The 14,581-nt window shown below is 49.9% G+C and overlaps 1 protein-coding gene across 1 annotated transcript; it reads right to left on the bottom strand.

Annotated features, from left to right (window-relative positions):
* Window positions 1–6,151: 6,151 nt before the first annotated feature.
* GPX7 (glutathione peroxidase 7) lies at window positions 6,152–13,466 on the bottom strand. The gene is made up of 3 exons (XM_056122347.1): window positions 13,286–13,466; window positions 8,380–8,641; window positions 6,152–6,844 (listed from the first exon to the last, which is right to left on the bottom strand). The coding sequence occupies exons 1-3, from the start codon at window positions 13,430–13,432 to the stop codon at window positions 6,681–6,683; spliced, it is 573 nt and encodes a 190-aa protein (XP_055978322.1). The 5' UTR covers window positions 13,433–13,466; the 3' UTR covers window positions 6,152–6,680.
* Between the last annotated feature and the right edge of the window lie 1,115 nt (window positions 13,467–14,581).

The following is a 14,581-nucleotide window of genomic DNA, read 5'->3' on the forward strand; positions in this document are numbered from 1 at the left end:
TTATTACTGGTTGTATTTTTAGGGGCTACCATCTTCACTCACTAAGCCTGGTGGGGTTCTGGTAGATAGTGTTTTTCTTCTCGTTTATTTCCAAAAACCTTTTTTGTTTCCTCTCTGATCTAGTAGTTGTTCAGTAATAGCTATTTAATTTCCAGGAATTACTTGCTTTGAAGGGAGAAATGGAAGATCGTCGATTTGAGCTGTTTCTCCATTTATGTTTGTGATTAACTTCATTTTCAGTGCATCATGGTCTGAGAAGATAGTTGACATGATGATATGATTTCTGTCCTCTTGACATTGTGGAGATCTGTTTTGTGTCCCAGCATATTGGTCTATTTTGAAGAGTGTGCACGGGAGAAAAAAGAAAGAAGTGTATTTGACTTTTTAGGGTGAAAGATATATATATATATACATATATATATATCCTATCTTCCATTTCTCCCTTCAAAGCAAGTATTTTCTTACTGAGCTTTAGTCTAATTGATCCATCAAGAGGTGACAGAGAGGTGTTGGAAGTCTCCAACTGCTGAATTGCTGAATTGTGTTGCTACCAATGTCTTTCTTCATGTCTATTAGCAGTTGTTTTAAGCATGTTGCTGGTCCCTCATTAGATGTATATACATTTGGGGAGTGTGAGTTCTTTCTGATATATATATATCCCTTGATCATTTAAAAATGACCTTCGCTGTCTCATAAGCTTTTTGAAGTCTACATTGTCTGATACTAGTATGGCCACCCCTGTCTTTTTGAGGGGTTGTTTGCTTGAAGAATTGTCTTCCAACCTTTGACATGGAGTCAAAGGTTGTTTGTGTTTGCTCTGACTATTCAAATGTGTTTTTAGCAGGCAGCAGAATGTTGGGTTCAATTTCCTAATCCATCCTACCACTCTGTGTCTCTTATTTGGTGCATTTAGTCCATTGACATTGAGAAAGAAATAATGAAGTTTTATGCCATCTTTCTGCAGGAGTTTTGTGTGTTTGTGGGATTCATCTTGTCATGAAGTTCTTGTAGAGATGGTTTCAAGTCTTTTCTGAGTTGTTGTTTACCTGTGAAGTTGTGTACCTTTTCTTCAAATCTGAATGAGTGGCTGGGTAAAGTTGTATTCATTTCATGAAGGATACTGGCTTCCCTGGTGAGACAGGATATCTCACCACTGTCTTCAGGTCTGGAGGGTTTTGTTTGGCAAATCATCTGTAAATCTTATTTGGGGGAATGGGTAATGGGTAGGGCACACCCTGCAATGCCTAGAGGTTATCCCAGGCTTTGTGCTCAGGAATTACTCCTGGCAGTTATTCAAGGAACCATATGGGAGGCTGGGGATTGGCTGGCTGCATGCAAGGCAAGCACCATACCCATTGTACTATTGCTCTGATCCCAATCTGCTGTAAATCTTAAGGATTCTTTGTATATAATTTCTTTCTTTGGTCTTGGCTGCCTTCAGTATTCTATCTCTATGTTTTTCATCATTCTGATTAGGATGTATGTTAGAATATTTTTATTTGGATTTCTTTTAACTGATACCCTTCAGATCTCTGGACCTGTACACATGCACTATTCAGCTCTGGGAACTCTCAGCAATGATGCTTTTGACTATTGCTTCTTCATCAGGGTGGCCTTCCTGGCCCTCTGAGACCCCAATGATTTTTAATGTTGTTCCTCTTGGATTCATCCCAAAATTCTCTTGTCAATTGTTTGTTTATTTTGAGACTTTCTTTCACATTCTGCTGTTGTCTGTAGGTTTTCTGCACTTCATCTTGAAGCTCATGGATTTTGTCCTCAGCAGCTGAGGCCTTCTGCTGCTGAGGCCTTCCCGTGAGTTTTTCATTTCATCTAATAAGTTTTTTAGTTTGTCACTTGTAGTTTCCTCATTTCTGCTCTCGTCTCCTGTGGTTTTATTGAAAGTCCATTCCATTGTTTCTTTGAGCTCCTTATACATCCTCAGCATTTCCTCTCTAAAGTCCTTATCGGAGAGGTTTTAGAACTCATCATTCCTGGCAGAGTCTATAGGGCTAATCTGGTGGGGGTTCTGTGCTGCTTTCCCATTGTGACTTTTTGCAGGTCTGGAGGTGTTTCTTGTATGTTTTTGTGTGGCTAGGTGACTTGGGTCAGGATGTCTTTGTATGCTCACATGAGACACAAAGAGGCAAAGAAATGAAGAAGTGCACAGCTGAGCGCTCTTCGTGGCCAAGGGGTGGAGGAATCCTGACCGGAAGGGCAAAACAGCGCTTCTGAGTACCAGGCAGGGCCCCCACGCCACCTCATTGCCTCAGTTCCCTGGGACTGGGATTCTCCTCGGGCATTTGAGAGGTAAGGATACCAGGAACTGTAGGCATGGTCCAACCTACAGGGGGGTGCAGGGGGAGACGAAGGACAGCAGAGGGCTGGCAGTTTTCTTGGTTATGAGTCAGTGCCACAGCCAGCCCTTGAGGCAGTCACCAGACTTTCATATTTGTTGTTGTGATGATGGGGTCCCACGCATGCCTTGCTAGGGTGCTCTTCAGACTCACACAGCAGGTTGCGTTGCTCACACACTCTTCTGTAGTGCTCACTGAGGTCCATGCTCCTTTTGTTGTGGTGCTTGATGCATGCTCACCAGGAGACACACTTAGTCAACACACACGGGTTCTGGTTCCAGTGCTCACTGGGAATCATGGGGTGTACACACAAAAGCTTGTTAGAGTCATACTTCCTGGCCGCCGCATTCACCCAGCTCTTTAGTTGCAGTGCTCATTCTGAGTTTGCACCCTGGTGGTGATTACTCACACACACCTGGCTGTGATGAAGCCAAAAGTCACTGGTGGTGTCAGGAATCACAGACGCAGAGCTGCTACGACCATGCTTGGTGCATATAGGACACCAGGGATTTGAACTTGTGACCATATACTGGCAAGGCTGGTGATCTAAGTGCCTATACTCTTTTTCCGGGCTGACATTAAATTGCATCAGACAGTAAAGTTTTGATCAGTGACTCCACCCATCACCTCAGTTTTTAGCTGCCTCTTTTTATATTTAGAGAGAAGTAAAATATATTTTTTACATACAAATTTCAAGCGTTATGGGAATACTAAACAAATATTAAGTGAATAGCTCTGTTATCCTATCAACTCATGGACAACTACTGTTAGCAGTTGTGACTATTAGTATGAATTTAAAAATATGTATACTTAATATAAGTTACTCCCTTTCCATCTTAATATTATAGATTTTTTTTTGGTTCACACCTGGTGATGCATAGGGGTTACTCTTGGCTCATGCATTCAGGAATTACTCCTGGCTGTGCTCAGGGGACCATATGCGATGCTGGGAATTGGACCCGGGTCGGCCATGTGCAAGGCGAATGCCCTACCCACCGTGCTATCATTCCAGACCCAATATTATAGATTTTAAATAAAAATATTATACTCATTTATACTAGGTATTGGGTGGGGGAAGTTCCCAAGTATTACTTAGGAGACCTGGGGCACTCCTTTTTTTTTTTTTTGGCTTTTTGGGTCACACCTGGAGATGCACAGGGGTTACTCCTGGCTCTGCACTCAGGAATTACCCCTGGCGGTGCTCAAGGGACTATATGGGATGCTGGGAATCGAACCCAGATTGACCGCGTGGAAGGCAAACGCCCTACCCGTGTGCTATTGCTCCAGCTGGGGCACTCCTTTTGATATTCTTTTCTTGTGGGGAAGGTTTTGGACCACACTCAGCAGTGTTCAGGGCTTACTCCTGGCCTCATGCTCAGGTCTCACTCCTGGTGTACTTCGAGAATCATATGCAAGGGGCCAAATTAGGGTCGCTGCATGCAAGGCAAGCACCATCCCCCCTGTACTACCTTCCTGGCCCTGAAATACTGTATTCAGTCAGTTAGACTAGATAATTCAATGCTCAAGATCAGCAATGCAGTACTACTCTGACCCAGTGGCTCCAGGGACCACTAGGGCAGCCCTGGCAATGTTTGGGAGACACCAATGCTACTTCCTGTGGTGCTCAGGTCCTCCAGGGCTACACCTGATGGTGCTGGGGAGCCATGAGATGTCAAAGTTCCAAGTTGATTTCTGGAACATGCCAAGCATGTATCCCTGCTCACTGAGTTAATCTCCTAGCTTCTGTGTAATACGTTCGTTTTGGTTTTAGTTTTGAGGTCACACCCAGTGGTACTTGGGCTCATCCCAGTTTGGTACTCAGGGACCACATCTAGTGGTACCCATGAGGCCATGCAGTGTGATCCACCAGGGGCTCTAGCATGCAAAACAGAACTTAGTCCTTCGAGCTATTTCCCTCACCCCCATACTGGGTGTTTTGTATGTATGTGCATGGGTTTTCTTTTTTTAACTAGGTCTTTTAAAATATTACTATTAACTTTGGGGCTACTTTGATTTGGGGCCACACAGCAGTGCTTACTCCCAGATCATCACTCAGGGGTTGCTCCAGGCAGTGCTCATGAGACCAAGTGCTGCCTGTGGTCAAACCTGGGCCTCTTGCGTGCAATGTATCTGCTTTAGCCTGTTGATATCTCCTGGCCCTGAAACACTTTTTATGATGGCCGATAGAAATATAAGTCAAAACAAAACAAACTGTCCTCCCGTTGTTCATCGATTTGCTTGAGTGAGCCCAGTAATGTCTCCATTTTGAGACTTGTTGTTACTGTGTTTGGCATATTGAATACTTCACTGGAAACTTGCCAAGCTTTGCCGTGCAACTGAGATACTCTCAGTAGCTTACCGGGCCCTCCGAGAGGGGTGAAGGAATCGAACCCGGCTTGGCCGGGCTAGCTGCACGCAAGGCAAACACCCTACCACCGTGCTAGCGCTCCAGTCGCTTCTCAGCCTTTTGGCTAAGATAAAGTGAAATATAAGTCATTAATTTAAAAAAAAATTAGTTTGAGACTGGAGAGATAGAGGTTAAGGGTTTTTCCTTATACCAGCCAACCCCAGTTTGAATCCCTGGTACCACATATGGTCCCTCAAGAACCTCCAGGAGTGAGCCCCTAACATAAAGTTAGGACTAAGCCCTGAGCACCACTAGGTGTGACCCAAAAATGGAAAGTATAGTTTTAATAATTACATTTTTCCACTTTGACTTATATTGTAATTTATTTCCAGACACAAGGGTTGTGTCCAGAATTTCACTCTCAAGAACAGGGCACACACATATTATCATGCCTATATTCGCATAGTTTGGGGGTCTTCTTGAAAGTGAAATGATGATCAAAGGCTATGAAGGTTTCAGTGATGTTGCTGCCATTCCACTGTGGAAAGGCCCACAGCCCAAGTTGGGGTATGAAATTCATCACTCTCTCTTCACTTATTTTTTAAATACTATACAAAAAGACATTGCCAAATTAACCTCCAAAAATTTTGGCCTAGGGCCAGATAGAGAGCACAGAGGTATAGCATTTGCCTTGCACATAAATGACCTTGGTTCAATTCGCACCTCCATACATGATTACCCAAGCACTGCCAGGTGTGGCCCAAAAACATTTTCTTGAGGTAGGGGCCGGTTCATTGTTCCACCAACAGTTTGGTTGAATGCCATTTCCTTATATACTTATTGACAATGGATAGCATCATTTAAAAAATATTTCTAGGACCAGCAAGATAGCAGAGAATGTTTTGCATGCTAGAGGCCTGGGTTTTGTCTCTGACACCCATGGTCTCTGAGCATCACCTGGAGTAGCCTCAAACACAGAGCTGAGAGAAGCCCCTGAATGCCACTGGGTTTAGCCTACAGCAAACAAAAATATCAAAACAAAAATCTATGCAATTTAAGTGATACTTAAATTATTCCTATGTTTTGCCCACTTGTTATTATAGTATACTTTTGATCAACTAATTTTGGTGGGGGCACACCAGTTATGCTCTAGGCCTCGTCCTGTGCTCAGAAATCACTCCTAGCTGTGCTTGGGGAACAATATGGGGCGCCAGGGATTGAACCCAGGTCGACTGCATGTAAGGCAAGTGCCCTGCCTGTTGTACTACCACTCTGACCCCTGGTCACTTACTTCTTATTAAACAATGACTGGCTTGATAAAAATAGGCTTGGAATTCGTAGTTTGGAATTCCTAAGTGTTTACCTTCAGGAAATGAGGATATAGAATGTGAGGAAATATCCTCTCATTTTTACTTTATACCATCTTGTATCATGACGAATTTGCATCACTTTTGGGACTAAAACATTGATACAGAGGAACATCACATTAACCATAATTGCTCTATAACTGGGATTCTTATTGGCTGGGAATTTACGTTAGATACATGTTTACATTGATCACAAGTAATTTTTTATTTATATGCAAAAATTATTTATTGAGTGCCTCTAGTTTCTTTCATAGGCCTTTCATCTCAGTCGTCACAACAGACTGGGATGTAGGAACTGACCTCATTGGCAGGGAGGAGATTATTACTGATATACCTCGATTTGCCACATGGTCTCCTAGGCTAAAGGTTCTTATTGGTTGATGACGCATTGGGCATGAGCACTCACTGGTTAGGAGTTTCAATGGGTTGTTCTGAAATGCAATAATCTCATAGAATGTTCCTTCCCTCCCTCCCACTAGGAGTGATGAACAGGGTAGCTGGGATAAGAGCGGAGGAAGGAGCGGTGATTTCTCCCTTGAAAGCACCATTTGAGTTTGCTTTGGTTAGCCCTGCAAGGGGGAGGGCTGGAAACTGCAGGATAGGCGAGAGTGTTTACAAGTCTTCCCGCTTCTTCAGGATGAGCTTCCTCACCAGTGCGGTGATCTGGGGCCTGATCTCCTCCACCGACACAGTTGGATCCCAAGCCCCTACCACCTTGCCATCAGGGGCCACTAGGTACTTCCAGAAGTTCCAGGTGGGCTCCTTCCCAGAAGTCTCTAGAAAAAAAAAGGAAGGAGGGTCAAGTGGCTTTCCCAGGTACCCTCTCCTGGGTCCCACAATCAGTGTCCAGCTTTCCCCTGAAGCTGTGGTTCCATGAGTGAGAATTAACTAAAGAGCTTTTGGGTTGGGGGCTGAGGGTGAGGATCACCTGGCTGTGCACAGGGCTTTACTCCTGACTCTGTGCTCAGAGATCACTCCTGGCGGTGCTTGGGGGACCATAAGTGGTTCCAGGGATTGAAATGGGGCAGACTACATGCAAGGCAAGTGCCTTGGCCTCTGTGCCTTCTCTCCGGCTCCTTACTGGAGATACCCAGGCCACATTCCTGACCCTGTAAGTCAGAACCCTAGGGGTAAAGAGGAAAGATTGGGGCAGGAGGTTTTTTTAAGAGCTCTTGGAATTTGAATGTGAGGTCAAGACTGAGAACTATGCTTTAGGAAATGCTTGTAAGGCAAGATTATATAATTTATTAATGACCTCAAGCTACTGAAGATTCTGTGCTCCACTCTCTAATGAAATCTAATCTTTCCCCCAGGGTTAGTCCATGGACTGGCTGCATTTGGGTCATGGCGGGGGTGGGATGGGGGGGTACAGATTTGAAGGATCTGCTTGAGTATATCTCACCAAATGCATTTTAAAGCACTTCCCAGGTGCTTTTAAAGAATGGCCAGGTTTGGTTTATAACCATGGGAACAGGGAAGAAACTAATAAAAATACAGAGTATAGAAAAAGAGCAAATTGTTAGTATTAACCCACAGAGCAAATTCAAATGACCTCACTAAGGAATCTTTTGTTGGCTATACTGTGAGACAGCAGGGGACCAGGACTCAGGAGGAGCATAGAGAGGGAGAAGTTAAAAATGGAACCTTGACAGCAGGAGAGATAGTGGGGAGGGGAGGGAGCAAGCTTTACACATGGCTGTCCTGGGTTTGAGCCCCAGCACCCCAAGCCCCACCAGGAGTGATCCCTGCGCCCAGAGTCAGGAATAAATCCTGAGCACCACTGGGTGTGACTCCCCACTCCTAGGGGGAACAAAAAAGCCCTGAGCCAAGCAGAAATCAGGGCCTGCGGGAGAAACAGGATCATGACAAGCTTGGCCCGAGACCCCCTTTTTGTGTCTTCTGGGGCTGGTAAAATGGTCAATTTCTGAAATATTAAGATCTGGTGTTTCAGATCAGAAGCTCTCCGCGGGTCTGCAGATTCCTGCCTGCTTCAGCCTCTCAGCCATGTTGGCCGGCCTTCTCCAATCCACGGGTGGCGGCCCCTGTTCGTGCCAGCTTCCTCTCTTGGAATTCACATCACCTAAGAACGCAGGGAGCCACTCCTCTTTCTGGAGTCCCTGCATCTGCAAACAGGCTCCCAGAGAGGTTTGCAAGAGTAACTGAGAGCCAAGCGCAAGGCAGCATTCCCCGGGCAGCGGTGCTGGCAGCACCCGTCAGCCCGTCTTTACAGGTGAGCAGATGGTCTGGAAGGGGCTCCGGGCTCCCAACCAGCTAGCAGCTTCTACTGTCTGGGGGATGGATCGGTACTCACCAGTCAGGTACTTGAAGGCAGGGTGGGCCCCCGTGCCGGTGACAGCGACTTTGCTAAACATGGGGAAGGAGACACTGTATGTGCGGCGGACAAAGCTCTCGATTTCCTTGTTGCTGTCGGGCTCCTGCTGGCCAAATTGGTTGCAAGGGAAGGCGAGCACGTTGAAGTGGTGCGGCCCCAGGTCCCTCTGCAGCTGTTGCAGAGCTCGGTAGTGCTGCTCCGTGAAGCCACATTCGCTGGCCACATTCACCACCAGGGACACCTGCGAGATGAAAAACAAACCCCCCACACCCATATCCCAGTGAAGAGCCAGGCACTAACTTGCACGTGCACCTCCATGTCCCTAGGTAAGTCCCCCCCAACAATGAACACACTCCCTCTCTCAACCCTGCAAGAACACAGTCTGATATACATAAATGTGTGTGCAGTGCCCTCACAAATCCAAATACGCAAAGGCACAAAACATTTCAAATTAAAAAAAAAACAAATTAAAAAATATATATAGCTATCAAATGTGTAGAGGGGCTTACAGATATGTGTGGATATGCAGACATGATCATTCATGAGAAGTATACTGTGTATACACAGGTCATAAAGCTCATGAAGCAAACACGTCCCACGTATGGACAAGCACACATATGGTGAGACACATCAGTTTCTGGCTCACTCAGGGAGCACTTAGCACTCGAATACACACACACGCTATGTGCCTGTGTATGTGCTGATCCCCCTTCTAAGTGCGTAAACGGCTGAGAACACAAGCCATGTCAGCTCCACCCAGCGCCTGACATATGGAAAGTCTCGGAAGGAGTGAGCAGGTGTGGCCACAGACGCAATCCCCTGCATGTGTACATTGATATTTTCTTTCTTGGTTTTGTTTGGCAGCCACACCCACAGGTGTTTAGGGGCTGCTCCCAGAGGTGCTCAGAGACCCTGTGTGAACCCTAGGTTTGATCTCCAGCACCACGTGATCTCCGAGCCAAGAGTAGCACATGCCTGCAGCCACGTGTAGCTCCAGAAGAAAATAAAACCAAGGCCAACCCCTTTTAAACCTATTCCACCAGCAAATAAATACCCACTATCTCCAAGCTCCACCCTTAGGTTTATGATTACTGCCCTATGATAAGTTTATTGTCTTTAGGCGATGAATATAAAGCTGAGTGGTTATTATTAGAGTTTCGGGACCAACGCCAGATTTTTAGCTTCTAATGATATATGATTAAAGGAGTTAAAGTCTTAGCCTGTATCTGGGCGGCCCAGACCCAACACTCTGGTCACTTGTTGTCGAAGATCCAGATTATAGCAGCTGACCTCAGGAAGGCTGAGACCACTGGACATGCATGGGCACGGTCTGCCCGGCTAGAAAGTTTCCCAACCTCAGCACTGCTGAGGTTTTGGATGGGATCCTTTGGAGGGGGGGGCACACCTAGTGATGCTCAGGGCTTGCTTACCAGTGGGTCTCCACTCAGGGGTCACTCTGGTGGGGCTCAGAGTATCATACGGGGTGCCAGGGATAGGACCCGGGTCAATCTCATGCCAGGCAAGCACCCTACCTGCTGTACTATTGCTTGGGCCCTGATCCTCTTGTTCTTAATGGAGACCACCCCAGAGGAGTTGGTAGGGAGGGGGTCCAGGGCCAGAGCCTGGTGGGACAAGCTGAATTCTGGCCTGGTGTATTTGGGGTTTGTTTCTGCCAATATATAATCCAGGGCCTCAGGATACTTTTTTTTTCTTTTTTTGGTCTTGCTTTTGTTTGGGTTGGACCGATAGCACAGCGGTAGGACGTTTGCCTTGAGAGCAGCCAGTCCGGTTGAGCTGGGTTCGATTCCTCTGTCCCTCTCGGAGAGCCCGTCTAGCTACTGAGAGTATCTTGCTCTCACGACAAAGCCTGGCAAGCTACCTGTGACATATTCAATATGCCAACACAGTAACAACAAGTCTCATGATAGAGACGTTGCTGGACCCGCTTGAGCAAATCGATGAACAACGGGAGGGCAGTGCTTTTGTTTGGAGAACCACAACCAGCTGTGCTCAGGGCTTACTCCTGGCTCTGGGAATTTTTTCTTTTTATTTTTTGGGGGGGAGGCCACACCTGGTGGTGCTCAGGGTTTACTCCTGACTCTGTGCTTAGAGATCAATCCTGGCAGTGCCCAGGGGACCATATGGGGTGCCAGGGATTGAACCCAGGTTGGCCCCATGCAAGGCAAACGCCCTCCCGGCTGTATGCTCTGGCCCTTCAGGATGCTTTTGATTGTGAGGTGCCTACCTTGTGAGATGAACCCTGGCCTCTAATCACCAGCCATCTAGTCTGACAGTCACAATGTCTCCAGGCATTCTGGGATTCCAGTGGGAAAGCCTATGCCTAACACATGTGATGCCTAAGTTCTATCCCCAGCTCCACATGACCCCTGAGTACCACTGGCTGTGATCCCCATGAGTCCTTGTCAGCCGGGCCTCCTGCTGCACTGACTGAGCTCTCCAATACCACTGGTGGTAGTCCCTATAAAATTCAACCCATCCACACACATTCTCTCTCTCTCTCTCTCTCTCTCTCTCTCTCTCTCTCTCATACATGTATACCACCTCACACTGTTGTCAAGTATATTCCTAAGTGAATGCTGTTTCTTCCACACTCCACACTGATCTAATGACTGTTTTCCCGCTTAGAGGGAGAGTTTAAACAGTCCACCAAGCTTGCTCATGGCTATGCTGCCAAGACCAGACCCAGTGCCAGGCATGAAGTAGGAGTCAGTACATTTTCTTTCCTGAAATTCTTTTATTGTGGTAAAATACACATAATGAGCCAATACAGATTCGCAGATGAATGAATGACCGTATTGTCCGAGTGGCAGACCTACCTGGCCCACACCATCATAACACACATAGGCAGCTTCTGTGGGCTGTAGAACAGGCTTGTAAAGATATGGATTCCAGGTGGGCTGCCTGAGTTCAAACTATAGGCAGTTCAGGGGCTTTGTTCTATTTTTGTCCTCCCACTTACTACTGCTGAGAATTATCTTGTTCACTTCACTTTCCCTTTTTATTGTCTCTCTCCTCCCTACTTCCCAGAAGTTCATGAAAGTGGGACCCTTTTGTGTTGTTCACCATTGCATCCCTGGTCTAGGATTTGGCATACCATAGGAACTCAGTAACAAATAATGAATTGATGAACAACGGGATGGTCAGGTGCTAAAGCCAGGGCTCTCTAGTAAGCTCCACAGGAGGGAGGGGGTAGCCTGCCTGGGAATAGGCTCCGCTCTTTGGGATCTCTGTCCTGAGGCTGGGATGGAGCCCATCAACTTCAGGGACTAGGCTGCCAAATGCTGCATCTCAGTTGAAGTCTGCAGTACCTTGGGGAAGAATCATGGCAAGGATTACGCCCCTCCCTAAACCACCACCACACATATACACACCTAGGCAGGGAGGGAATGCTGGCTTCACAACAGGTAGCCTTGCTCCTAAGAAAAGAATGCGAACAACCAGGGCCAGATAGTACAGCAGGTAGGGTGCTTATCTTGCACATGGCCTGGGTTCGATCCCCAGCATCCCATATGGTACCCTGAGCACTGCCAGGAGTGATCCCTGAGTGCAGAGCAAGGAGCATCACCTCTGAGTTTTGCCAGGTGTGCCTCCCTGCCCCCCCCCCAAAAAAAGAATGCTAACTGCCATTTTGTGGGGTTCATCCAAACCTAGATTCAGGGCTTCCTTATCCAGTAGAGACAATCCCCCCACCCCAAGGCCCTAGTTTCACTGAGTGGAGGGTTCTTCATTACACATGTGGCACTGAGGCATCTGAATGACATGTTCTAGGCCTCTGTAGCCCCTCACAAGCCCCACAGCCTTATCTTCCATCACCGCCTCAAGCTTTATACTCCTCCAGGTTCAAAAGCTGGCAGTCCCAGCATCCCGATCTCCACTCCCTTAGTGTTGTTGTTTCGTTATTGTGCAGGCAAGGCAAGCCCTCTACTGCAGAACTTCAAGCCCTGCCCCTCCACCACCCTTCCTGTACAGCTTGCCTGAGTCAAGGCATGGATAGGTCCGTGGCCTGGAAACTTCTTTACTTTCTCTGAAAAGACTCAACCAGATGCACTTCCTCTCTCCCACTCTCTCAAGTTCCCTCTGAGCTGCGACTCTCAGTCTGAGCTTGGCGGGAGCTGCGATTCTCCCGCGTTTGGTCCGTGCTTCCGAGTACTGTGGAACCCTGTGCGGACACCAGCCTTCTCTGGGCCTCAGCATCCTCACTCGAGGATCACCCACGCGCGGTCCCCGTGAGGTCCTTTGACCCACGCGCGGTCCCCGTGCATCTGAAACCCGACGTTCGTTTCTACCGCGCTGGCGCTGGACCGGGTCAGCGCAGCGCGGTGTCGGCCCTGGACCGGGTCAGCGCAGCTCGGTGTTGGCCCTGGGCCGGGTCAGCACAGCGCGGTGTCGGCCCTGGGCCGGGTCAGCGCAGCGCGGTGTCGGCCCTGGGCCGGGTCAGCGCAGCGCGGTGTCGGCCCTGGGCCGGGTCAGCGCAGCGCGGTGTCGGCCCTGGACCGGGTCAGCGCAGCGCGGTGTCGGCCCTGGACCGGGTCAGCAGCAGCCGGGCTCCCAAAGCGGGCCGGGCCAGAGACAAAGGCCGCAGCGGGCGCTGGAGACAAAGGCTGGCCCGGGTCCTGCGGCCCTGGGCGAGGTCCGCGCTGCCGGGGAGGGACTCGGCGGGGGCTGCGAGGGTTTCGGGTTTCACGGCGGTGCCACGTCGTCGTGGTGGCGGGCGGCACTGACCGCTGCAAGTGACCGGCCGCGGGACCCGGGGGCGCGTGGGGGTGGGGGGGGGGCAGGGGCCCGGGACGGGGCTGCGGGGCGGCCCGGGCGTCACCGTCGGGGCGCCCCCCGGCAGGCGCGGGCCCCGCGCGGGGACACTCACCGAGCCGCGGTACTTGTCCAGGGCCACCAGCTTGCCCCGGATGTTGACCGCCTTGAAGCCGTAGAAGTCCTGCTCGCGCTGCGCGCAGGCCGCGGTCCCCAGCAGGAGCCACGCAGCCGCCGCCACCGCCGCCGCCGCCGCCCCCATGGCTCGGTCCGAGGTGGCGGCGCTGGGGCGGGAGGGGACCGGGCGGGCCGGGCCGGGCCCGCGCGCGGGGGGCGGGAGGAGGCGGCCCTGGAGCCACCGGACCCCGCGGGGCGGGACGCGCCCCCCTTTGCCTTCTAGGTCCCGGCGGGGGCTTGCCGGGCTCGGTCCGTAGGCCCCCCACGCCCCCGGTCCCCGAGCCAGGCTTCCAGGGCTCACACCGGGCAGGGGGGCTTCCGCGATGCTCCCTCTGGTTTGGGGGATACCAGCAACCAGGACAAGGGAGGGAGGAAAACTCCATGGGAGCTTTTATAGCTGCTCCAAAGCAGCCAAAGAGGTGCCACTTGGCCCGGCCTCGATCTCCCATCTGTGCCCTGCAGCCTCCCTCCCCAGGGGATGGATGTGAGGTGGAGCAATGCCAGCGGAAGGATTGCCCGCGACGTTCAGGTGAACATAGGTGAGGGCCTGGAAAGGCAGAGCCTGCCTGGGGTCCAGAAAGCTGTGCTGGGGACAGGGGTAGCATGGTTCTGAGCTGCACCCTGGGGATGACGGGCTGGGGCAAGAACTGGAGTGGACACAGGCCCCCAGCCCAGTGCAGGCCCAAGGAGCTCTGTTGGGCTTGGTTTTGTTTGAGGGAGCACACCCTGTGAGATTCGGGGGTGTCTTGGCGGTGCTCAGAGGCCCATATGCAGTGCGGGGGAGGTTTACAGCCATCCTGCCCTGGGTCCTATCTCTCTGACTCCCGCATAGAACTCGAATATATTAGGCAGTGGCCTGTCCAAGTTGTACCCAGATGAGCCCAAACTACCAGGCCAGACTTTTGTATCCCAGATGCGGTCAGCCCTTAGATGTGGTCCCACCTGAGAGGGGTGTGCCAGGAGCCCTGGGGTGCTGTCTCTGGAAGCAGGGACAGTTTTCTGCTCTTCCTTTGATCATGCTCCTGGCAGCTGAGGGTGCCAGTCTTCGTCGAGGGGAATCTGGGCCTTTTTTCAGTGTCTCTCAGGAAACCCCTGTTGAGCCCCCACTAAGGGTCAGTCCAGCTGGGTATTGATTCTCACCGGCTGGCAAGAGAAAGGCAGGTAAGATGGAGATTCCTGGTGCAGGGCAGGGCAAGAGCATCCCAACTTCCTTCTGCAGACGCTACTTGCGCTC

Source organism: Sorex fumeus, unplaced genomic scaffold (genome assembly GCF_029834395.1).
Source record: "Sorex fumeus unplaced genomic scaffold, SorFum_2.1 ptg000045l, whole genome shotgun sequence".
NCBI lineage: Eukaryota > Metazoa > Chordata > Mammalia > Eulipotyphla > Soricidae > Sorex > Sorex fumeus.

Coding starts and splice junctions, on each gene's coding strand:
- GPX7 (XM_056122347.1), bottom strand. CDS start 13,432: ATGGGGGCGGCGGCGGCGGCGGTGGCGGCGGCTGCGTGGCTCCTGCTG. Junction 8,642..13,285: donor TGGACAAGTACCGCGGCTCG/GTGAGTGTCCCC, acceptor TTCATCTCGCAG/GTGTCCCTGGTGGTGAATGT. Junction 6,845..8,379: donor TGCCTTCAAGTACCTGACTG/GTGAGTACCGAT, acceptor TTTTTTTTCTAG/AGACTTCTGGGAAGGAGCCC.